Genomic DNA, 26122 nt, shown 5'->3' on the forward strand with positions numbered 1-26122 from the left:
AAGGCTTAAATGACAAAGCTGTGAACTGTGGTCTTTATGCCACTGTGATTTTGGATATTCAGCCTCATGGCCAAACATACTCCTTTACCTTACAAGGCCTTTCATAACCGGCCTCTGCCTGCATCTGTAATCCAGTTTCTCACAAACCTCCTAACATGTACCCTGAGGCCCAGCAACACCAGCCCCTTACCGTTCTGTAGAGGCCTTGCTTCTTACCTTCCTTGGTTATTTGTTCACTTGGTCTGGAATGCCAGGATTGTCTTCTCCTGGCTTGGATACCCTCCAATGCACATCTCAGGAATCCCTCTTCCAAATCTCCCCATCTGCATACTTGTATGGCTGTCGTTACCCCATGGTGTGGTAATGATCTCATCATCGCCAGATTTGAAGCAACTTGACTGCAGAGACCATGATCTCCCTTGTAACCCAATAGGGTGCCTGCAACTGGAAAGACTCAATATTGAATGGGGGGATATTGAAAATCACCTAGAAATGTGATTAAGAGAATTAAAAGGGAACTAGAAAGCCTAACACTGAAACCATAATATAATGTCCTACAAATTCCTTGACCCAATAGTTTTCCCTTCCATCTAACCACTGGTTAAATTATCTATTGCAAATTTTTTTTAAATTGTGGGACGTGGGGCGCCTGGGTGGCTCAGTCGTTAAGCATCTGCCTTCGGCTCAGGTCCTGGTCCCAGGGTCCTGGGATCGAGCCCCGCATCGGGCTCCCTGCTCGGCGGGAAGCCTGCTTCTCCCTCTCCTGCTCCCCCTGCTTGTGTTCCCTCTCTCGCTGTGTCTCTGCCAAATAAATAAAATCTTTAAAAATAAATAAATAAATTGTGGGACATATCCTATACACAGAAAAATATAAAACATATCTGCGTCTTAAAAATATAAGAAAACACCCATGTAATTACTGACAGATTCTGCTTGACCAAGCTTCAGTCAAACTCCTGAACCTTCAAGGCCATCTGCACTTGGTAGTAAGATCTCACTGGGGCAAGCACTCTGCTACGTCGGTTTAGAAAGAACTCCCATCCTCATATCCCATCACTCTTGTTACCTAATTGGGTTCCTGGTCCTCCCCCATCCCCCAGGTGATTGATTATGCTGGTGTATTCTCAGCAAAAACCCTGTCGGGTCAGATTTGCAAGAACCCTGTTGGGTCAAATTTCCCCCCCATAACCCTGATGATGATTCCTTAGTAATTTTCTATCCAATGACCTCCACCCTGCTCCTTGGCTGTAAATTCCCACTTGCCCATGCTGTATTTGGAATTGAGCTGGTTTTATACTGAGCTCTCCTTTCCCCTATTGCAATGGTCCTGAGTAACATTTTTTTTTTTTTACCACTTTACCGTCTAGCTCTGATTTTGCTTTGATCTTACCGCTCGGGGTGAGAAACGGAATGCTGCTGGTTCCTTAGAAGTAAGCTCTGTCTCCCACTCTATTATCTCCCGCTCACTTGCTCCCATGCAACCACTACTGTGATGGTTGTGATCTCTTCCTTACTCTCACCTACATATACTTCCCTAAGAAATGGAGTTGAATCTTGCCTATTTTTAAATTGGTATAAATGGAATCACACTGAAGGTATTTTTGTTACTTGCCTGTTGATGCATATAGTGGCATTACATTCATTTATACATGTACACAGAATTTCATCGTATGAATAGGATCACTCTTTTATCCCTTCTATTGTAGATGGACATTTGGGGTGTTCCCATTTTTTGGCAATTCCAATGAAAGCTACTATGAGGGCGCCTGGGTGGCTCAGTTGGTTAAGCGACTGCCTTCGGCTCAGGTCATGATCTCAGGGTCCTGGGATCGAGCCCCACATCAGGCTCCCTGCTCGGCGGGAAGCCTGCTTTTCCCTCTCCCACTACCCCTGCTTGTATTCCCTCTCTCGCTATCTCTTTCTCTATCAAATAAACTAAAAAAAAAAAAAAAGAAGAAGAAGAAGAAAGAAAGAAAGCTACTATGAGCATTCCTATTCATGTTTCCTGACTCCATTTGCCTAGGAATAAAATTACTGGGTTATAGAGTATGTACGTCTGCAATTTTACTAGATATTGATTGTCCCAGTTTACATTCTCCAGTGGAGTCGAGGATTTCCGGTTGTTTTACTTCCTTGCCAATACTTGATATTATCAGATTTTTAAAATTTTTTGCTAATCTGGGGTAAAATGGTAACTCATTATGTTCTAATTTCCCTGTGTCTAATTACTAATGAGGCTGACCATCTTTTCATATGATCGTAAGCCATTTGTTTTGCATTTCCTATACAATTTTTATTTGTTCATTTACTTAGTTTAGTTCATTTCCCTACTAAGTTGTTTGACTTCCTGGTAGATTCATAGAAGTATATTTTGGAGCTAGTACTTTGTTGACTGAATCTGCCACATGCCTCCTATTTTATGGCACGTCTTAGATTCTTATTGCAGTATCTTTTAATGTTCAAAAGATGATTTTTTTTCATAATTGAGTTTCTATTGGTTATTCTCAGGATCAATACAGACATTTTAATTTGTACACAATGCTTTTTTTTTTTCGGATTTTATTTATTCATTTGAGAGAGAGAGCACAAGCAGGGGGGAGAGGCAGAGGGAGAAGGAGAAGTACAGCCGGGAACCTGACGTGGGGCTCCCTCCCAGGACCTGGAGATCATGACCTGATCCAAAGGCAGATGCCCAACCATCTGAGCCACCCAGGTGCCCCAGTTTGTACCCAATTCTTAATGTACATACCAAAAATCTAAAAAATCATGTAGCTGTGATTCTTTTCTAAAACTGACTCCAGTGACTTTCCAGCTTAAAGTTTGGAGGCGAATTTTCCTTAACAGTATATCAAGCACCAATATCTTCAAATGTTGATAGGCTATTACACTGTTAAGTCCCATTAATTCACAATTTAATGTCATGTACACTACATACTCGGATCTTTCAATCTTGCATGGCACATTAACAAAGTTACTATGAAAACAACGATCAAGACCAAGATGTTACAGAATTCACAAAATTCTGACAGGGAGAGCCAGGATCAAGGAGTGGTTTTCTTTAGGAAATAATCCTACTAAAAACGACAGGGGTATAGAGGTCATTTAAAATGTCCAGGACAGGGGCGCTTGGGTGGCTCAGTCGGTTAAGTGTCTGCCTTTGGCTCGGGTCATGATCTCAGGGTCCTGGATTGAGCCCCGAGTCCCTGGATCAAGCCCCGAGTCGGGCTCCTTGCTCGGCGGGGAGCCTGCCTCTCCCTCTTCCTCATTCTCTCTCTCTCGCTATCTCTGTCTCTCTCTCTCTCAAATAAATAAAATCTTTTTTTGAAGATTTTATTTATTTATTTGAGAGAGACACAGCGAGAGAGGGAACACAAGCAGGGGGAGTGGGAGAGGGAGAAGCAGGCTTCCCGCAGAGCAGAGAGCCCCACGTGGGGCTCAATCCCAAGACCCTGGGATCATGACCTGAGCCGAAGGCAGACGCTTAACGACTGAGCCACCCAGGCGCCCAATAAATAAAATCTTAAAAAAAGTCCAAGACATATTAAATGCACAACTGACTCCCAATTGCCATTTAATATGCTTTGTATTATAAAATATAAAAACTACCCCAGCTATGGAATGTTGAGCGGACACCCAGGACAATCAAAGCATCCCCTATTCACTATCCCACTATTTTCTGATTGTAGCAAAAAATAAACAACCAGCAAATGATTTCACCTCTTTAAAAAAAAAAAAAAATTACACTAAAAAATGGGATGAGGTGGGAATCCTTCCTTCTTAAAATTGTTTCTAGAGCTACTAAAAAACTTGCATTAACAAAACAGTTGATAAAAATATTCCTCTGGATTGTACAAGGAGGGAGACAGGGACCGCTGATAAGGCAAGGTATCAGACTTGGCTTCTTTCTCTCCCGTTTCATCAGAGGCTGGACTCTGCTTGTTTTTAGTCTCCCCAGTTTCTGCAAGTTTTATTTCTTGGTTAGCCACTTCAGCCTGGCTTCCTTTTGTTCTCCTTTTCCCCTTTGTTTGCACTTTTTTGTCCGAAGATTTATCCTTTCCTGCCGCATCTTTGGCTTCATTTCCATTTTTGCGGGAGCAGGTTTGGCTAACAACCTCCCCCAGCCTGGGGCGGAGCTAACCTTCCTCTTGGGCATCCAGGCAGCAGGGCCAGCGCACAGAGCCTTTCCGAAGTCTGGCTGCCTGGCCAATGCCACTCCTCCTGCCCCCAAAGATGATGATTGTAACATGGAGGAATACATCAATCTTTTCTTTTATGGCTAGTGCTTTTTGTAACTTGTTTAAGGAACCCTTCCTTATCCCCTGAATCACCGAGCGGTCTCCTACGTTATCTTCGGTGTAAGTTTCCTAGGGCTACCTTGGCAAATTATTATAAAATTGGTGACTTAAAACAGCAGAAATTTATTCTCTCAGAGTTCTGGGCGCCTGAAGTCTGAAATCAAGGGGTTGGCAGTGATGGTTCCTTCCAGAAGCTCCCTCCCTTCATGCCTCGCTTCTAGCTTCTGGCGGCTTCTAGCAATTCTTGGTGCTTATTGGCTGGTAGACACATCACTCCAGTTTCTGCCTAGGTCTTCACAGTGGTCTTCCCCTCTGTGTGTCTCTGTATCTTCTCCTTCTCTGTCTCTTATAAAGACACTAGTCATCACATTTAGGGCCCACCCTAAAACCAGGATAATCTCATGTTGAAAGCTATAATTATATGTGCAAAGACTTTATTTCTAAGTAAGTACATTTCATAGGTAGGCATGTTAGGACTTGGACATATCTTTTTCAGGCCACTATTCTACCCACTACATCTTCTAAAAACATTCCTTTTGAAGTTAGGAACATGAGGATTCCCACCATCCCAGAGTACTCTTCAATGTATTGCTGGAGGTCTGAGCTAGCACAGTAAATCTAGAAAAAAAAGGTAGAAAGTAGGATTGAAAAAATAATAAATAAAACTGTCATTAAAAGCAAATAACCAGCTTCAGTACACAGAAAACCCAAATGAATCTACAGATAAATTGTTGGAATTAACAAGAGAATTTTGTATTTGCTAAATACAAAACCAACATATAAAGTTCAATTGCATTTCAACATACCAGTTAGTAACAGAAAACGAAATAAAAATGTTTAAGATAGCACTTACAATAGCTTTGAAAACTACGAAGTACATATTTGAGGAACTGACTAACAAAAATGGACAAGACTTTTACAGAGAAAATCATGAAAACTTTAAAAAAAAACTGATTAAATTTTAAAAAAATTACATGTTCATGGATTGGCAAAATCAATATAAAAGATGTTATTTCTCCCCCACATGGTATATAGAATCAATGTAATGCCAACCAAAATATGCCTTGCCCCTTTTTATGTGGAACTTTGTGAACTTTTTCTTTAAAAATGTACAGGCTTGTGAAGTACAGGAAAAATTAAACACTCTCGAGGAAGGATGAATTGTGAGAACTTTCCCCACGACGCAGCAAGACTTTTTATAATGCTATAGTATTTAAGACCATGTGATACTGGTGCAGTATAGAATAACAGAATAGTGCTGCATAAACAGACACAGACCCGTGTATATGTAGAAACTCAATCTAGAATCAAAACCGCAGGAAGGTTGGATAAAGGTTGCACATTGCAGTGCAAGGAGCTGGGACACCTGGGTTTAATGATTCTGGTCCTAATTCCAATGTGGGGGGGGCGTTCCCCACACTACCAAGCAGTTCTCACACACCGGCTGGGTATCCTGCAATTCAACTCCATTCTGACGCTATCTACCTAGAGAGGCATCAGGTTCCACAGGTTAAGAGCTGAGTCCCACAAGACTGCCCTCCATTTCAGACTGCAATCTCAAATCCAGGTTGTTACCGGTACTTCCGACCAACTGCTATAAGTCACAGATTACCAGGAACCCTTCTTTGGTTTCAGTTGACTTGCTTCAGTGGTTCACAAAAGTCAGGAAACCAGTTTACTCACTAGAACCCTGGCTTGTTACAAAGGGTATCAAGGATATGAATCACAGCCAGATAAAGAAATACATAGGATGAGGTCCTTAACAAAGCAGTTTATGTTCTTGGGCCCAGTAGCACATGGTTCTGGCTCACCAGTCTGGAAACTCCCTAACCCTCATCCTTTTGGGGTTTTATGGAGGTTTTATTACAAAGACGTGATTGATCAAATCATTGGCCATTAGTGATTGACTCAACCTCAAACGCCTCTTCCCTCCTAGGGAGATTGGGGGCCGGAGCTGGAAGTTCCAATCCACTAATCACCTGGTTGGTTTTCTTGGCAACCAGCCCCCATCCCTAGCTACTTTGCAAAAGCCACCTCATTGCCATAACAAGAGACACACTGATCACTCTCTTAGAAAATTCCAAGGGTTTTAGGAGCTGAGGGCCAGAAATGGGGACAAAGACCAAATCTGTATATTTCTTATTATAAATCACAATATCACAGGTACCCTTATATGGAAGAAAAGCAATTCAATCCCTAGCACACACTATATCCAAAGATCAGCTCCAGGAGAAGATTAGTGACAAAACACAAAACATAATTTCTTTTTAAGATTTTATTTATTCATTTGAGACACAGAGATAGAGAGAGAGATACAGAGAGAGAGAGAGAGAGAGAGAGAGAGAGAGAGAGAGAGAGCATGAGCAGGGAGAGAGGCAGAGGGAGAGGGAGAAGCACGCTTCCCGCTGAGCCAGGACCCTGATGTCGGGCTCGATCCCAGGACACTGGGATCATGACCCGAGCTGAAGGCAGACGCTTAACCATCCAAGCCACCCAGGTGCCCAAAACATAATATTTTTAATCAGCAAGAGGCTGTCTCTACATTATGCTGGTAGTATAAACTTTAGCAGCTGAAATGGCTGAAGAATTATTACTTCCTTCACATTGTGGCTCTGATCAATAAAGCCTTAGGAGTTTTTACCAAAAACTCTAGAAGTTTCCAGAACATGTGTTTCTCATTGCACAAGTCTTTCCCCCCCTCAGCCTGAGAAGGTTGCCATTTCAATCTATCACAATGACACCGCGACTGATGGCCTGTGTGTGTTCCCTGGGCCTCAAATGACACGCTAGCATAGCAGGAATTCCTCTTCTGAGCACCGTGTCTAGTTGTAAAAACAAGTGAAAAGTAGGTGCTGACAGGATGGCATTCATAACACACCTCCGCCTGTCTTATAAATCTTGTGTTTAAGTGTAAATGAGGAGAGTTGAGATTCCAATAAGGAATTCAAGAGGGGTGACTTTGATTGTTGAGCACAGAATGTGTGACCTGCTGACGGATGGTAACCTTGGCAAGTCTCATGGGTCAGTGTCCTTCAAAGTCTGATTTAGAGAACCAGACTTCAGTTTGGACATTTGAGTTAGGGTATGAGAAATTGAATTAAAAGCTTCATATGCCCATATAAATGTATATGAATTTTTCCCTCTCCAAAAAAACGTTTTCTGCAACTTTATCTCTTTTCTGCAATTTTTTCACTCAACAATTCCTCAAGGATCATGGCAAGATATGCTTGCAGTTGTAATGCTTCTTGCCGCATAAGAAGGGAGAAGTCTGGCATGTCCCCGGATTTACCCTACCCAACAAGGGTTCATAGTAAAATAGTCCTGCCGTTGACATCGCAAAAAAAGAAAAACAACAACAAAAACCAAATAAGAAAACCACAATACATCATGGATCTGTTTCTGAAAGAGGACTTTCACTACCTCCATTTGGAATGCAAACCTAATTAAGTTCTTCTTTCCAGCTTTCTCTTAACTTAGGAAAAAGACTGTGGGGGGGGGCACAGCATCCCCTAAATGGAACCCAAACTACCCCCTCACGCAATAAGAACTTCCCTCAGCCAACAGGACGCCATGTGATTGACTCCCAGACAATGATCGCTCTGACCTTCAATGCCCACCTGCATGTACCCACTAATCTTTGCCCTACATTTTCCTTATGTAAGCCTGGAAGTACTTCTGGCACTTTGGAGATGGTCTTTGAGACGCTAGTCCACTGTCTTCTGGGTGTTGGCTTCACTGAAATGAACTTTCTTGTGTCACCACCGCTCATCTCTCTGCCTCTGGATTTTGTCAGTGGGAGCAGCTGAACCTAGTCTGTTTGCGACCCTGGGAGCCAGGCGCTCTTGTGCCCTCCTCCCAAGCTACCTGTCCATAGTCTTACATTACATTTTTCTTAAAAAGAATATTTTGGATATGGAGAGAGGATGTGGCTATAAAGGGTAGCGTGGGGGATGCTTGTGGTGATGGATCAGCCCTGTATCTTGATCATAGTGCTGGTTAGCAGAATATAGCACGTGATAAAACTACATAGAACCACACACACACACGTGCACACACACACACGTGCACACACACACACACACACGAGTGACAAAGAAGAGGACAGTTACCACTTGCCCTGGGCTTGGGGTAGATTTATTCATTCAAGAAATACTGATTTGCCCAGGCATGATTCCACACACAGGAGATTCAAGGTAAGACAACCACAACAAAACACCCTGCTTTCGTGGAGTCTGCAGTTCGGTGAGGCGACAGATGCATTCACAGGGTGTCAGGGAACCGGGATAGGATAGGAAGACTGGGTGAGGTGATTAGGGAAGGCCACACTGAGAAAATGCCACGTAAGTGAAGACCCCAAGGAGATGCAGGGTTAGCCACTGGAGGAAGAACAGCCAGGGCAAAAATCCTGCACTGGGGGCATGTCTGGTGGGTTCTACCGTGAGGACAGCAAAGAGGCCTGGGTGCCTAGAGCTGAAGGAGCCAGGGAAGATGACCAGCGGGAAACAGAAAAGGAAGACGTGACAGGACTGATCATATTGTTAAAAGGGAAACCACATGCCCCAAATGGAGTCACTTAGAGTAAGACCCCATGTCAGCAAACCAAGACTTAATACTAACTTAACTGCAGTTTCAATCCCCACCCCCACCGCCAATGTAACCTTTAACCAGGCAACATGGAATTTCCCGGTCAGCACTACAGCACTAGGAAATTTACTGATAGACCCCTTCCGTTCCCCTTAGGAGGAGGACCTTGCCTAAAACAATGCATTACTTGCTAACAATTTCCTTTCCCCCAACATTCCCCCCCACCCCACCCCACCCCCGCCTTTGGAAACCTTTCTTCTTCCACAGCTTGATGGAGCTCCCTTTTATTTGCTAGATAGGATGCTGCCCGATTCATGAATCATTCAATAAAGCCAATTTGATCTTGTAGGGGCCAAGGGCAGGCTGCCTTAAAATGTGCCACTTTGGAAATTGATTATTTTAAATAAAAGTTACTTATGAGACAGCCTGTGCAAGGACACTCAGACCATCTTCTGTCCCCCTGAAAGCAGGAAATGAATCTCCCCTGCGAAAAGTACTCTCCCTGTACCAGTAGGTAAAGAGTCACCCTTATCACCAGAGATGGAAATTTTAGAGCTGAGGAAGTTGTATAAACAACCTTTGTTACTTTTTTTTTTTTAAGATTTTATTTATTTATTTGACAGAGACACAGCGAGAGAGGGAACACAAGCAGGGGGAGTGGGAGAGGGAGAAGCAGGCTTCCCGCTGAGCAGGAAGCCCGATGTGGGGCTCGATCCCAGGACCCTGGGATCATGACCCGAGCAGAAGGCAGATGCTTAACGACTGAGCCACCCAGGCGCCCCCAACCTTTGTTATTACTTTTTACTGATTTGCTTCCACGACCCAAATTCTGTTTAGAATTCCTTACTGATTCAAGCCCCCAGAGTTTTCTTTGTTCTGTCAGTTAAAAAGTATAAAAAGTGCCTGTCTTGATCATTTCTTTAGATCTCAATTTCATAATTGGGCCTCTGTGCACATGTAATAACACTTTGGGGTTTTTTTTTCTCCTGTTAATCTGTCTCATGTAAATTTAATTCTTAGTCCACCTGGAAGATCTCGAAAGATAGAGAATTTTTTCTTCCCTTCAATCTGTTAAATTAGTCAGTTGAGTTTTTATTGTTTAACAATATAAAACCGAGGAGCTAAGATGGCAGAGTAGTAGGAGGACCTTAGGCTTGCCTCTTCCCTGGAACACAGCTAGATAAATACCAAATCATTCTGAATACCTGAGAAATCGATCTGAGGACTGACAGGACGAACTGCACAACTAGAGGGAGAGAAGAGGCTCCATTATGGAACGTAGGAGGTGCGGAGACACGAACTGGGGAGAAACGGATCACAGGTGCTGCAGAGGGGAGGGAGCCCTGTCATGGAGAGAGGCTAGAGGGACAGAGGAACACATGGGGGATCGCACAAGGAAAACACTCCCCCAAAGCCACTGACTGGGAACACGAGAGGGGCTGGTTTTTGTGAGTTTTTACAACGAGCAGGGCTCAAAGACTGGAGCTTTAGAGGTCCATGGCATGGCTGGTGTGGAGCCCTGAGGGCGAAGCAGTGCTCCTGGAGAAGGAGGGCAGGTAGCCCGGGAGCAGACTGCAGCAATCTGAGGATCCACTGGGATGCACGGGGAGAGACGGTTCCCCCTTCTTGGAATGCATCTGGGAGAGGTGGCATTGTCTCTCTGAGACAAAAGAGCTGGAGGGTGCCATTACCCGCCCCTGCCCCTCAGCATAAGCACAGAGACGCCTGCTGAGGGCTGCTAACCCGGACACTGGCTCTTTCCTGCACTGTTCTCCAGACTCCACATCCTTGCGCTTTGGTGCAACTGCCCTTCTGGGACAAACCGGTACTGGCCCCAGCATGGAAGAACCTCCCCCAGAGGACCAGCGTGGGTCCATGCTGCACTGGTCCCTAAAGTTTGGAGTTTTAAAACTCAGCTGGCCTGCCAGGGATAGAACACAGGTGCACTGCACAGCCAGGCGGGCAGGTGGCCCGGACATAGACAAGGTGAAGGCAGGGATCTCAGGAACACCTGGGACACATGAGGGGAGATTGTTCACTCTTCTGAGAAGGCTTCTCAGACACTGGTAGGTACGAACTCCCCACTCTGGGATGAGGAAGAGGGCCCGTGCCATTTCTCTCCCCTGCCCCCTACATAAACAAACTTCAGTAAGCAGCATAGTGCCAACTCTGGCGGCCTAAACTGCTTACACCAAGCCCCATTCCCCCTGCGTTCTGCAGGTGCTGCTTTTCTCAGAAGACCAGCACAAACCCCCCCACATGCACCATGTCTACTGACCATAGAGTTCTGCAAAGCTTCAGCTCTAGTAGAAATAGCATCAGGTCTCTTTCAACAAACAGACCAGGGCCCACCTAGTTAAAACTTGTCACAGTCTGGCCAAGGTCCTAACACTCCCCACTACAGGCAAGGAGAAACAATGCAGAAGACTGACCTAAGGGAAACAGTAGCCAAAACACACAGCAGAGTGCACACAGCACACACCAGAGACGCTTCCTAAAGCACCAGGCCCTGGACAGTATATGACGACTTCTTTATAAAGCCATTACTCTCAGTAGCAGGAAACATAACAGGCTTTCCTAACACACAGAAGAAGACAGAGACCTAGACAAAATGCCAAGATGGAGGAATTCACCCCAAAAGAAAGAAAAAGAAAAGGTTACTGCCAGGGATCCAATTGAAACAGATATAAGTAATATGCCTGATCCAGAATTTAAAGCAACAATCATAAGCATACTGGCTGGGCTTAAGAAAAGCATAGAAGACACAGGGAGTCCCTTACTGCAGAGATAAACAACCTAAAAACTAGTCACACCAAAATGAAAAATGTAATAACCAAGATTGAAACCAGCTGAATGTAATGACCACGAGGATGGAAGAAGTAGAGGAATGAATAAGTGATATAGAAGCTAAAATTCTGGAAAATAATGAAGCTGAAAAGAAGAGGGAAAGAAAAATATTCACAAATGTAGACTTAGGGAACTCAGTGACTCCTTAAAGCATAATAACATTTATATCACAGGAGTCCCAGAAGAAGGGAGGGAAAAGGGGGCAGAAGGTTTACTTGAGGAAATTACGGCTGAAAACTATAAGGAAACAGACATCCAGATCCAGGAGGCACAGAGAACTCCCTTCAAAATCATCAAAAGCGAGACTACACCAAGACATATCATAGTCAAATTTACAAAACATAAAGAAAAACTCCTACAAGAACCAAGACAAAAGAAGTCCCTAACTTACAGGGGAAGACAAATAAGGTTAGCAGCAGATCTTTCCACAGAAACTTGACAGGCAAGAAGATAGTGGCATGATATATTCAACATATTGAACAGGAAAAATATACAGCCAAGAATACTCTTGACTAGTAAGGCTAGCATTCAGAACAGAAGGAGAGAGAAAGACTTTCCCAGACAAACAAAACTAAAGGAGTTCGTGACCTAACCAGTCCTGTAAGAAATTTTAAAGGGAAATATTGAGTGGGAAAGAAAGACCAAAAGTGACAAAGACTAGAAACAGAAAATCTCCAGAAACAACAAAACAAGTAATAAAATGGCATTAAACTCATATCTATCCATAACGACCCAGAATGTAAATGGACTAAATGCTTCAATTAAAAGACATAGGGTGTCAGAATGGATTAAAAAAACAAGACCCGTCTATATGCTGCCTACAAGAGACTCATTTTAGACCTAAAGACACCTGCAGATTGAAGGTGAGGGGATGGAGAACCATCTTTCATGCGAATGGACATCAAAAGAAAGCTGGAGTAGCAACACTTATACCAAACAAACTAGATTTTATTTATTTTATTTTTAAAAAGATTTTATTTATTTATTTGACAGAGAGAGAGCAGAGGGGGAGGGAGGGGGAGGCAGAGGGAAAGGGAGAAGCAGGTTCCCTGCTGAGCAAGGAGCCAGATGCGGGGTTCAATCCCAGGACCCTGGGATCACAACCTGAGCAGAAGGCATACGCTTAACCAACTGAGCCACTCAGGCACCCCCAGACAAACTAGATTTTAAACCAAAAACTGTAAGAAGAGATGAAGATTACTATATCATAATAAAAGGGTCTATCCAACAAGAAGATCTAACAATTGTAAATAATTATGCCCCCAACATAGGAGCACCCAAATATATAAAACAATTAATAATAAACATAAAGGAACTCATTGATAATAATATAAGAGTAGGGTACTTTAATACCCCACTTACATCAATGGACAGATCATCTAAGCAGAAAATCAACAAGGAAACAATGGCTTGGAATGACACACTGGACCAGATGGACTTAACAGATATATTCAGAACATTTCACCCTAAAGCAGCAGAATACACATTCTTTTCAAGTGTATGTGGGATATTCTCTAGAATAGGCCACATACTAGGTAACAAATCAGGCCTCAGCAAGTACAAAAAGACTGAGATCATACCATGCATACTTTCCGACTACAATGCTATGAAACTTGAAGTCAACCACAAGAAAAAAATTGGAAAGACCATAAGTACATGGAGGTTAAAGAACATCCTAGTAAAGAATGAATGGATCAACCAGGAAATTAAAGAAGAAATTAAAAAAAATGCGTGGAATAAAATGAAAACACAGTGGTCCAAAACCTTTGGGATGCAGCAAAAGCAATCATAAGAAGGAAGTATATAGCAACACAGGCCTACCTCAAGAAGCAAGAACAATCTCAAATGCACAACCTAACCTTACACCTAAAGGAGCTAGAAAAAGAACAACAAGTGAAGCCTAAAGCCAGCAGAAGAAGAGAAATAATAAAGATTAGAAAAGAAATCAATGATATAGAAATAAAGAACCCAGTAGAACAGGTCAATGAAACCAGGAGCTGGTTCTTTGAAAGAATTAATAAAACTAGCCAGACTTATCAAAAAGAAAAGAGAAAGGACCAAAAAATAAAATAATGAATGAGAAAAATTATATGCCAACAAATTGGGCAATCTGGAAGAAGTGGATAAATTCCTAGAAACATATAAACTACCAAAATTGAAACAGGAAGAAATAGAAAACTTGAACAGACTGATAACCAGCAAAGTAATTGAATCAGTAATAAAAAATCACCCAACAAATAAAAATCCAGGGCCAGATGGCTTCTCAGAAGAATTCTACCAAATATTTATTTTTATTTATTTATTTACTTTAAGATTTTATTTTTTTGAGAGAGAGGTAGAGGGAGAGAGCCAGATAGAACACAAGCGGGGGGGGGGGGAGAGGGAAGGGGGAGAGGGAGAAGCAGACTCCCCGCTGAGCAGGGAGCCCAATGCGGGGCTCGATCCCAGGACCCTGGGATCATGACCTGAGCCAAAGGCAGATGCTTAACCAACTGAGCCACCCAGACGCCCCCTACCAAATATTTAAAGAAGAGTTAATACCTATTCTTCTCAATCTGTTCCAGAAAAATAGAAATGGAAGGAAAAATTCCAAACTCATTCTATGAGGCCAGCATTACCTTGATTCCAAAACCAAAGACTCCATTAAAAAAAGAGAATTACAGGCCAATATCCCTGATGAACATGGATGCAAAAATTATCAACAAAATACTAGCAAATTGAATCTAATAGTACATAAAAAGAATTATTCACCACAATCAAGTGGGATTTATTCCTGGGCTGCAAAGGTGGTTCAATATTTGCAAATCTATCAACTTGTACACCACATTAATAAAAGAAAGGATATGAGCCATATGATCTAATAGAAGCAGAAAAAAACACTTGACAAAGTACAGCATCCATTCTTGATAAAAACCCACTCAACAAAGCAGGGATAGAGGGAACATACCTCAACATCATAAAGGCCATGTATGAAAGACCCACAGCTAATATTATCCTAAATGGGGAAAAGCTGAGAACTTTTCCTCCATGGTCAGAAACAAGACAGGGATGTCCATCTCACCACTGTTATTTAACATAGTACTAGAAGTCCTAGCCTTAGTTGTCAGGCAACAAAAAGAAATAAAAGGTACCCAAATCAGCAAGGAAGAAGTCAAACTTTCACTCTTTGCAGATGACATGATACTCTATGCAGATGACCTGAAAGGCTGCACCAAAAAATTGCCAGAACCGATACACAAATCCAGTAAAGTTGCAGGATACAAAATCAACATGCAAAAATCTGTTGCATTTCTACACACCAATAATGAAACAGCAGAAAGAGAAATCAAGGAATTGATCCCACTTACAACTGCACCAAAACCCATAAGATACCTAAGAATAAACCTAACTAAAGAGCTAAAAGATCTGTACTTTGAAAACTATAGAGCACTTATGAAAGAAATTGAAGATGACACAAAGAAATGAAAAGACAGTCCATGCTCATGGATTAGAAGAACAAGTATTATTAAAATGTCTATACTACCCAAAGCAATCTACACATTTAATGTGATGCCTATCAAAAAACCACTAGCATTTTTCACAGAGCTACAATCCTAAAATTTTTATGGGACCACCAAAGACCCCAAAAAGCCAAAGCAATCTTGAAAAAGAAAAGCAAAGCTGCAGTCATTACAATCATGGACTTCAAGGTATATTACAAAGCTGCAGTGATCAAGACAGTATTGTCCTGGCACAAAAAGAGAAAGATCAGTGGAACAGAACAGAAAACCCAGAAATGGACCCATAACTATATGGTCAACTAATCTTTGATAAAGCAAGAAAGAATATCCAATGGAAAAAAAGACAGTCCCTTCAACAAATGGTGTTGGGGAAAGTGAACAGCAACAGGCAGAAGAATGAAACTGGACCACTTTCTCACAAGATACACAAAAATAAATTCAAAATGCATGAAAGACCTAAATGTGAGACAGGAAACCATCAAAATCCTGGAGAACACAGATAGCAACCTCTTTGACATCGGCTATAGCAATTTCTTATTAGGTCTCTGGAGGCAAGGGAAACAAAAGCAAAAATGAACTATTGGGATGTCATCAAGATAAAAAGTTTCTGCACAGTGAAGGAAACAATCAGCAAAACTAAAAGGTAACCTTTAGAATGGGAGAAGATATTTGCAAATGACATATCTGATAAAGGGTTAGTATCCAAAATCTATAAAGAACTTATTAAAGTCAACACCCAAAAACCAAATTAATCCAGTTAAGAAATGGTCAGAAGACGTGAATAGACGTCTTTCCAACGAAGGCATCCAGATGGCTAACAAACACATAAACAGAGGCTCAACATCGCTCATCAGGGAAATACATACCAAAACTACAATGAGATTCCCCTCACACCTGTCAGAATGGCCAAAATTAAGAACCCAGGAAACAACAGATGTTGGCGAGGACGCAGGGAAAGGAGAACCCTCTTATAACATTGGTGGGAATGCAAACTGGTGCAGCCAATGTGGAAAACAGTCTGGACGTTCTTCAAAAGGTTAAAAATAGCACTACCCTAGATCCAGCAATTGCACTACTAGGTATTTACCCAAAGGATACAAAAATACTGATTCAAAGGGATACACGCACCCTGATGTTTATAGCAGCATTATCAACAATAGCCAAATTATGGAAAGATCCCGAATATCCATCCACTGATGAATGGATAAAGAAGATGTGGTGTGTATATACAATGGAATATGACTCAGCCATAAAGAGAATGAAATCTTGTCACTTGCAATGACATGAATGGAGCTAGAGTGTATTATGCTAAGGAAAATAAGTCAGTCCGAGAAAGACAAATGCCATATGATTTCACTCATATGTGGAATTTAAGAAATAAAACAGATAAACGTAGGGACAAAAAAGGAGAAAGAGGCAAATAATAAAACAGATTCTTAACTATAGAGAACGAACTGAGGGTTGCTGGAGGGGAGGTGGCAAGGGGGGTGGGTTAAATGAGTGAAGGATATTCTTGGGGGCACTTGAGATGAGCACTGGATGTTATGCACAAGTGTTGAATCACTAAATTCTACTCCTGAAACTAATATTACTGGAATTTAAATAAAAACTTGAGACTAAAATAAAAACAAAAAAATAAACAATATAAAACCTTGGTGGTCATTGTAAGGGCTTTGGCTTTCGTTATGAGAGAGACGGGAAGCCTCTGGAAGGCTTTGACAGGACGGTTTACATTTCAACCAGGTCCAGCTGGTTGCTGTGATGATCAGGTAGCAAAGAGGTGGAGGCAGAGATGGGAACAAGAGAGCATTTAGTAGATTATTTCAATAATCCAGGCATAGTTGAATGGGGGCACTCCAACCAGTCCGGTAGAAGCAAGAGAGGCAGCTGGCTTTTGTTTATATTTGCAAACAGAGTCAATAGGATTGACAGCCTGTGCGTGCGAAAAAAAGAATAATGAGAGTTGACCTCACGTTCACGGACCTGCGCAACTGTTGGAACGGAGCTGCTGGGATGGGGAAGGGTCCAGCGCGGAGCGAGCCGGGGTGAGGCAGCAACTGGAGGCGGCTCCTGAGCCACCTCGGGGCTGGCCAGTACCTGCGGCCCTGCCCCCAAGGAAATGGCTGGAGAACTCCCGCTCCCAGCGTGCTCCGCGCGCCGGCCCGCGCGCCCGGGGGGCGGGTCCTGTGCGCGCGTGCGCCGAGGCGGAACGGGCTGGCGGGGGCGGCGAGGCGGTTCCTTCGAGCGCGCTAGTTTGTTCCGTGAAGGGAGTGAGAACGGTTAGGCGCACTCGGCCACCTTCCGTTCCCCGGTAAGTGCGGCGGCGGTGGCGGTTGGCGCCGCCAGGTGGGGGACGGCCCCCGGACGAGAGTGCTGGCGCGCTGGTGGCCCCATCTGGAACGTTTCGAGCTCGCGGCCGTCGCCCCTCGGGGGCTGTTGGTCGCCTCCGCGAGGCGGTCGGTGTAAGCTTGGCGCTCGCGGGCCCGGCCGCCCGGGTTTCGCCCGCCTGGCAGATGGCGAGGCCGGAGTGAGGGAACGGGGCGGGCGGGGAGAGGCGAACCGCGGGGAGCCGTGAGGGGTCGCGCCGGGCCCCGGGGACGGCCACCGCGCAGCCCCGCGCACGCGCGCCAGGGGCGTGAACGCTGGGAGCCTCAGGTGCCTTCGAATCCCAAACTCCTGGGGGACCTCGCTCCGAGTTTCTGCCCTGGGACCGCTCGGTGTCTGTCGTGGACCCGGCCGGATCATCAGCCCCCAGAAGACTTGGACTCTCAAACGTTTCTGTTTGCCCACGACTTGCCGCGTAGTGCTGTAGATACGGCCGATAACGCCCACGGCCGTTTCTGGTCGGAAGTTACGGTGGTTGGGGCGTTTCGGCCCTCGGCGTGAGATGCGATCGCTTATTGCACGCGGAGCCTGAGTCGTCCGGCAGGTCACGCTAGCAGGCTCGCGCTGTGGGGACGCTGCTGAAAAGTGAGACGACTGCCGACCCGTCGCGGTGTCTCCGCAGCTCCCCGCTCGCAGAGCCACATTGGTGCCCTGCCCTCTGTGAATTCAAAACCAGAGGCTGTAGCCCGGACTGCGGAGCCCACGCTCCGGTGGGGTCATACGGGTGGTCGTGGTCGCCCGGCACGTGCGCGCCAGGCGTGAGGAATAGACTGTTCACGGGAGAGCTGGAGGGGAGTGGAGGTTCCCTGGAAAACACGCCCGCGCGCGCGCGCACACCACACACCCGCGCGCGCACACACCCGCGCACACCCCACACGCACATGCGCGCGCGCACACACACACCTGCGCGCGCACACCCCCCACACACGCCCCCCACGCACACACCCCCCACACACGCCGCACACACACACCGGCACACACACACCCGCACACACACCACATGCGCGCGCGCACACACACACACACACACACACCCAAGTTGTTGAGGAGTAGTATTCTAGGCTAAGATAGTGGGTTGAATACGTGTATCTGATACTACTCCCTCCTGAAATCTCACCAGAATTACAGTAAAGAGGTTTTTTAAAAGACATACATCCAAATTACGGAGAGAATGGGAAAGGAAACAACGGCAGTAAAATATTGGGATCTGGAAAGCAGATGGTCTTCGCAAACCTTAGCCTAATTCTAAACCTGCAACAAGGCGTACTGTGGAACAGGTCTGTACAATCCACAGAAACTGGCAGCCCCAGACCCCTTGAGAAGTGCCAATGAAGGAAATGGTGTTGGGGGCACAGGTGGAGGGCTTAAATAAAGCTTAAACTTAGGTGAAAGCTGTTCGAGAAGCAATTAGATGCCTACATCTCCTTCCCTATTTCACATTTTTGGGTGACTGCCTTTCTCCTAGTAGAAGGCAGGAGGCTATTCCCTTGAGAACATAAAACAGGCTCTTTGAACCAGGGGACCCCGGGCACACTTAATTATGGGGCTACATTTATGAAAGCAGGGACGCTTTGCACTCAGCAGTGTTCCCGCATGGCGAGCCTCCAGGAGTGACCTTCAGGACGACTCAGCCTCAGCTAGACTAATTCCCCTCAGGCTCAAATAAGAATTTTTCTACACATACATACACATTTGTGGAAAGACAGACGATAAGTTGGTCACAGTGGTTGCTTCCGGGAAAGGAAAGGAACTAGGTGGCTGGGGGAGAAGGATGGGAGGAGACTTAACTAGTTACATTTTTGTTCTTTTAAAATTTTGTACCATATGCATATATTACCTATTCAAAAATCAAATGTATTCCTTAAAAAATATAATTTCAGATGAATATACCGTTTGATACAGCAGTTCCTCCCCCACAAATTTATTATATAGGTTTGTCTACATGAGAAAATAATTTAAGTACATGCCATTCGTCACAATATTTTAGCAAAAGATTGGAAACAATCTCAGTGTTCATTAATAGATAATGGTTGGTGAAATAAATTATGTACGACCTTCCTTGGAGTATATTGCAGCCATAAAATACAATGAAAGAAGCTCATTGTATAAAGAAAAGAGTAAGCACAAAGTGGATTTTAAGTGGTGGGGGATTCAGAAAAATATCATGGGTTTTTTTTTTTAAAAGGAGGGGTGTGTGTGTATATATGTAGAAAATATCTGGAAAGATATGTAAGAAGCAGGTAATATTAGCTGACTTTGGAGAGGGGATCTGGATAACAAGGCAAAAGAGGAATAACAGAGGCTTTTCACTGTATATTTTTGGTACCTTTGAACTTGAACCCTCTTCTTGTTATCCACTGAATGAATAAATAAATGTTAACAGGAAATAATAGATGAATAGTGGAGATCCTGATGTTGGTAATACCCGGAACAATAAAAGATCTCTTACAATAAGAAGGAATGCTGCATAACAATCCCCAAATCTCAGTGGCCTACATTTCCTGCTCTTGGTTCTTCAGTGGCTTAGATCTTGGCTGGATTAGGCTGGACTCCAACTTTAGTTTTGGGTTCGTATCTGCAACATGTATCTTTGTTCTGGGACCCAGGCAGAAAAAGCAAAAATACCTGGAACGTGCTCTTCTGATGGCTGAGGGTGGGAGTTCAAGGGGGGCTTCTTGAAATTTGCCCTGTTTCTGCTCAGAAGTGACACATTGCAACTTTTACATATATTCCATTAGTTAAAGCAATGTCATATAGTCAAGCCCCAAGTCAATAGGGTAGAGATGTATGTACGCTCCGCCTACTGGGAGGCTCTGCAAAGGCACCTAACAAAGGGTGTGGATATATACTTCTGTTGCAGGGTAGGAGGAGGAGTTGGGAAAGATAATGATAAAAGAAATGGGTTAATAGAAAAATACTCTGACATTAAGTTGAAGGTAGTTGGTTGAGAATAAAGATGCTTAGAAAAAAAGATATGCATGTATGCCAAAATACAGCATTCTACTTTGATACGAATTTTCTTAAGGTTTCCTTGTCAAGGTATCACACTGGCTTTTCTTACGTAATATCTGCCATCCCCACACCTGGCCCTGTAACCCAATTCTGAGTGCCCATGGTTTTAGGAAGTTTGAAAATAATGAAATAATGCACCTGTAAAGGCACTAGTTCTTAGAGAAGTAGTTCTAAATGTGTTAATTTCAGCTCCTGAATGTGTTCATTAATAGTTCTTATGTCATATCCATGTCTGCCAACCCACCTTTCACAACAGAATCTTCTTTTCAGGGAGATGTCCTTTGCTTCTCAGATGTAATGCACTTTAAGTTTGTTATTCAACAGTGAAAATGAGTCATACAGAGGTAATACATATTTTCATATGTTCTGCATCTTCAGGGCTCCTTTTTTTTTTTTTAAGTCATGTGGCTCCAGAGTAATTTTCTTATTTTTAACTTGTACTGTGAGAGACGGTATAGCATTAGTGGTTAAAGGAAGGACTTTTGGAGCAAACAGCCTGAGTTTGAATCCTAGCCACTAGCCTATATAGCTAGTGGCTGTATAACCGTGGGTACATTACTTAACCTGCTGTGCCTCTGTTTTCTCATCTATAAAAAGTACTTGCTTCATAGAATTATTAGGAAGGTTAAATAAGTTAATACATATAAAGCACTTATAGTAGTACCTGACACACAATAAGTACTTAAATATTAGCTATGTTAATATTGCTTTTTATTTGGAGACCATGTGAATCATGGGCCTCACAGAACAAACATAGTTATTTAGTTGTCTGAATAGGCAAGGAAGTAATTTTTGATCCCTTTATTCTCTTGAATTCCAGGTTAAATTAAAAATACCTTTTGGAAATAAATTACTAGATGCTGTTTGTTTGGTACCTAACAAGAGCTTAACATATGGAATAATTCTTACACATGGAGCGTCAGGAGATATGAACCTTCCTCATTTGATGTCACTGGCATCCCATCTTGCATCTCATGGTTTTTTTTGCCTGAGATTTACCTGTAAAGGCCTTAATATTGTACATAGAATTAAGGCATATAAATCAGTTTTGGTAAGAAAATTTCTTTATATTTACTTATAACAGAATTTTGTTTTAAAATTCTTAATACATTTAAGACAAATTCTATTAGCAGTCATTTGGTTTATTTTAAAAAGCTTTTAATGAATATTCTTAGAAACTCAACAGTACATGAAGGCTGTATAGTATATTTCTCTTTGCTCTCAGTTTCCATGGAGATGAATGCTCACATCATAAATGTTCTTTCATGGTACTACCAAGGAAGCTATGATGTAATTTTCTTAATGGAATTATATAACTTCAGCATATAGTTCTGGATATTTGCCTACTATACTATGAATGTACAAATATAGCACAGTTTTGAAACTGTAAAATCCCTGGATAACACAAATTTGAAATTTTTTAAATCCAGATTATTTCAAACTTGCTAAGTTTTTCAGGGCTTTAAATTAGATTTTAGTACTATTCTGTATTGGTTGGAAGCTTTTACTGGCTGTTTTTTTTAATGTAATTCTTTAAAAATACTTTCGTACTTTAATTTTTTTTAGACAGGCCAAGTAGTTTTTTTTCTCATTTATTTGCCTGTGTTTACCCAGCTATGATTTGGTAGTGACAGCATGACCAGAAGAGCAAAGAACTCGTTACCTCTTTCAAGAAGAATCCCTTGAGATTTTATGGTTGTCTTTGCAAAGAGTTTTATACATTTCACTAATGATGAGAAATACTTGTTGGTTTTCCAGTGGAATATTTCATAGAAGAAGAACTGATAATTTTTTGGTTGGTTTTTCTAGAATTACCTAAAGACCTCAGGAGAATACAAACTGGCAGGTGTTTTCCTTGGTGGTAAGTTGCAATACTTGCTTTTAAATCTGTTCATACTGATATAGGAATAGGTGATCAGGAATTAAAATTAATTGATGATAGGAAGCTAATTTAAGAATTTTTTGTTCTGGGGCACCTGGGTGGCTCAGTCGTTAGGCATCTGCCTTTGGCTCCGGTCCTGGTCCCAGGGTCCTGGGATCGAGCCCCGCATCGGGCTCCCTGCTCAGCGGGAAGCCTGCTTCTCCCTCTCCCACTCCCCCTGCTTGTGTTCCCTCTCTTGTTGTCTCTCTCTTTGTCAAATAAATAAACAAAATCTTTAAAAAAAAAAAACAACTTTTTTTTTTGTTTTGGTAAGTCACTTTGTTGTATAACATCAAGGTACTTTATATATTTAAAGCAAATTTAAATCTCATAAATATGTACTGTAACCCAAAGAGCTCTTCTTTTATTTATATCCCTGAGTCACTGTTTCTCAAATGATTCTTCATAAGGATTGTCCTTACCCCTTACCTCAAGTATTCTTCAGGGGGAAAAAAAAAAAATTCCTTTTTTTTGACTTGGGATCAATTTTTAGCATTTCATGAAGCTATGGATGTCCATTATGGGTATTACAACTTGTTAATTGCCACCTTTTGGAGTTAAGTGATAGAGTCATGATGGATGAACAGTAAATGAAATCTAATTTGCCGTATTATCACTTCTATATATGAATGTTTATATTTCAAACTGAACTTAATTTTAATTGATTTTAGGTCGTTCAATGGGCTCAAGAGCAGCTGCTTCTGTAATGTGCCATATTGAGCCAGATGATGCTGATGATTTTGTTCGAGGTCTCATTTGTATTTCTTACCCACTGCACCATCCAAAGCAGCAACATAAACTTAGAGATGAAGATCTCTATCGTATAAAAGATCCTGTATTGTTTGTGTCAGGGTCAGCAGATGAAATGTGTGAAAAGGTGAATTATAACTTGATGTTTGCATAAATGAGAGAGTGAATGAAAGTGTCTTGGGAACAAGATGTTATCTGCAACTTTCAGTCTCTTTAAAAGGTCCTGATTGGACTCATGCTAATTTTGTGACTTAGTTACCTGTTGCTTTGGAGAACTGAAAAATATTAAGCATGCTGACAGAATTCATCTCCCTGGAAAGACTTGCTAAATGGATTGACTCTTATTGGGAATAAAAGATTAATACCTGAATTTTGTGATTTTGGGATTTATACTAAACCATACATTTGATTTATCATTTCAGCATTTAAGCAGATTCTTCTGTTTGTTATAAAACTGACTCGAGAAAGAGTAACTTGTACATGTTACTATGTATTGTCAGTAATGAGTGCTTGATCTGTTCTGTGGTATTGCTGTATTTGAGAGATGTGGACTGCCACTTCTGTGGACATCTCTTTGCATATTCCATTGCCTTGAAAGTTGTCTGTAGGGCAGGTATTTAATGAACATTCAGTGAATGGATGCCAGCATAGGCGGTGCAGGGGAGAGGGAGGATCTTTATTAAACCCTGAAAGAGCGTTAGTCTAGCATCCTCTTCTTTTTTTCCTTTAGAACTTGTTGGAGAAAGTGGCACAGAAAATGCAAGCTCCCAATAAAATCCACTGGATTGAGAAGGCAAATCATTCCATGGCAGTGAAAGGACGGTCAACAAATGATGTTTTCAAAGAAATAAATACACAGATTTTGTTTTGGATCCAGGAAATCACTGAAATGGACAAGAAATAATTGTATTTAGCTAAAAGCTATGTTATTTTGAATACAGATACAGTTCATTTGATAAAGAACATCACACCTCAGCATTATGAGATATTTCAGATGAATTTAATGTTCTTTAATGTTTCCCCCATTTTTAAAATACGTTTTAATTGTGGAAATTAAGGTCCTTTATAAAATATCATTTGAAAGCACTGTTGTATAAAGATGATGTACAAATATTGAAGGTGGTCTAAATATAATTTATTTTCATTAATATAGTTAAGTTTTGAAAAAAAATTAAACATTTGAATTTTGTTACAATGGAACTTTTGTCTTATTTGCTATGCAACTGAGAAAGTACTCTTAATTTTGCAGAGCAGTGTCTTTAAAAAAGGAAAACAACAGTTTACTGTGGTAAATTTAGTCAGTTTTATAGAATGTATGCATTCATTCACCTAATCTTTTAATCTCGCGGGATAGGAAGGAAGATACATTTTCAAATATGGGGATTCTGAACATTGTTTTTGTGATGAAGTAGCTTTCATTCAAGAAATGTTTCTTGAAGGCCTGTTACAGGCAAAGCCTGATTAGGTTTGTGAAGATGAGTAAATACTTAAGAGCTTAAATATAATGGAGGAACCTGATGTCTAGACCTCTCTCCAATTAAGGGGAGAAAGAAGTAAGAACTAAACCGTGGGACTAACATCTGTGCTGTATCTAGGCAGAGTTAGGGTACTTACTTTTGGCTCGGAAAGTTCAGTTAATACCTGGACTGGACTTGAGTGGTGTTGAGCTATATATTAAAAACATAGTGTCTGTATTTCCTACAAAGGGCACAAAATGTGATGGGGCTGATATATAAGTTTGTAGTAAAGGGTCGTTTTCTATAGTAAGGTATTAATTCTTTTTCCTGGCTTCTTTATACTCTAATATTAGGCCCTTCAGACAACCTCAGGGTGGCCTGAGCAGCTTACAGATTTTTGAGGTCCCTCATTCTTTCTCTGATGGAGTCAATAGATTTTAATTATTTGTTAATTTTTTCTAAATAGTACATAAAGAACAGAAGCCTAGATAACAATGTCCAAATTGTTTTATGTTGTAGAATGAAACTATGAAATCAAATTTTCCCTCAGTGTATAATAGTTACTTTTTGACTAAATTTCTCAAGGCCTAAATTTTTAAAAATAGTATTTATTTAATCATTGATTTACATTCAGAACTTTAAAACACTACTGATGTCAAAATATAAACATGTAAAAAACATCCAGAGCTGACAAATACAGTCATAGTGTATAAACAAGTATAAATCAATTGGGAAATATTAATACTGTAAATCAGAAGTAAAACTAATGGGAAAATGAAAAGGAAAACTTATTATAGAGCAGACCATAATATAAAAGTACAATGAAGAAATAAATTTAAAAGGTTACTAGCCAGGTTATATAGTTATAATATTCAAGTTTGCAAATTATAAAGTGTAGGCATGATATAGACGACCAAAAATACTATAACAAATACAGAGATAATGTAGGTCATTTAAAGTTGATTTTTTTCCCTGAGTGGCCTGTAAGAAACTTCCTGATTGATGAAAAGGCTTGTCTTTTGAGAACTGTGTACCTAGTCAGGGGTGGGGAACATATAACTCCTAGAGAGAGATCAGGGATCTGTGTAAGGCTGAAATGAACATTTGTGAAAAGGTTCCGGCTGCTTTTCACAAATTTGCCATGTCTTGCAGGAAAAATGAGCAGCCCCTTCAAGTTTGAGATTATGGTCAAAGAGCTGTCCTGGCATCTCTGGTAGGCACCCCTGATTAATGGCACAACCGCTACCTAGACCAGTAGTTCTCAACTAGTGATTTTGCCCCCTAAGGGACATTTGACAGCCTCTGGAAACTTGGTTGGCACAATGGGGGTGGCGGTGCTACTGGCATCTGATAGGTAGAGGAAAGGGATGC

At 41.9% G+C, this 26122-nt stretch overlaps 1 protein-coding gene across 4 annotated transcripts; it reads left to right on the top strand.

Annotated features, from left to right (window-relative positions):
* The first annotated feature begins 17386 nt into the window (after window positions 1–17386).
* TEX30 (testis expressed 30) lies at window positions 17387–24494 on the top strand. 4 transcript variants are annotated; one of them, XM_025875257.2, is made up of 6 exons: window positions 17387–17537; window positions 20894–20967; window positions 21444–21674; window positions 22433–22484; window positions 23216–23421; window positions 24025–24494. In XM_025875257.2, exons 2-6 carry the CDS (start codon window positions 20953–20955, stop codon window positions 24196–24198), a joined length of 678 nt encoding a protein of 225 aa, XP_025731042.1. In that variant the 5' UTR covers window positions 17387–17537; window positions 20894–20952; the 3' UTR covers window positions 24199–24494. The 4 variants fall into 4 exon arrangements, with proteins under 4 accessions (XP_025731042.1, XP_025731045.1, XP_073750426.1 ...); XM_073894325.1 differs by lacking the exon at window positions 17387–17537 and adding an exon at window positions 17805–18257 and having other exon boundaries at window positions 20898–20967; XM_073894324.1 differs by lacking the exon at window positions 17387–17537 and adding an exon at window positions 18724–18888.
* Window positions 24495–26122: the final 1628 nt, after the last annotated feature.

This window comes from Callorhinus ursinus, unplaced genomic scaffold (assembly GCF_003265705.2).
Source record: "Callorhinus ursinus isolate GAN/ISIS: 27379988/994484 unplaced genomic scaffold, GSC_fseal_2.0 scaffold7, whole genome shotgun sequence".
Lineage (NCBI taxonomy): Eukaryota > Metazoa > Chordata > Mammalia > Carnivora > Otariidae > Callorhinus > Callorhinus ursinus.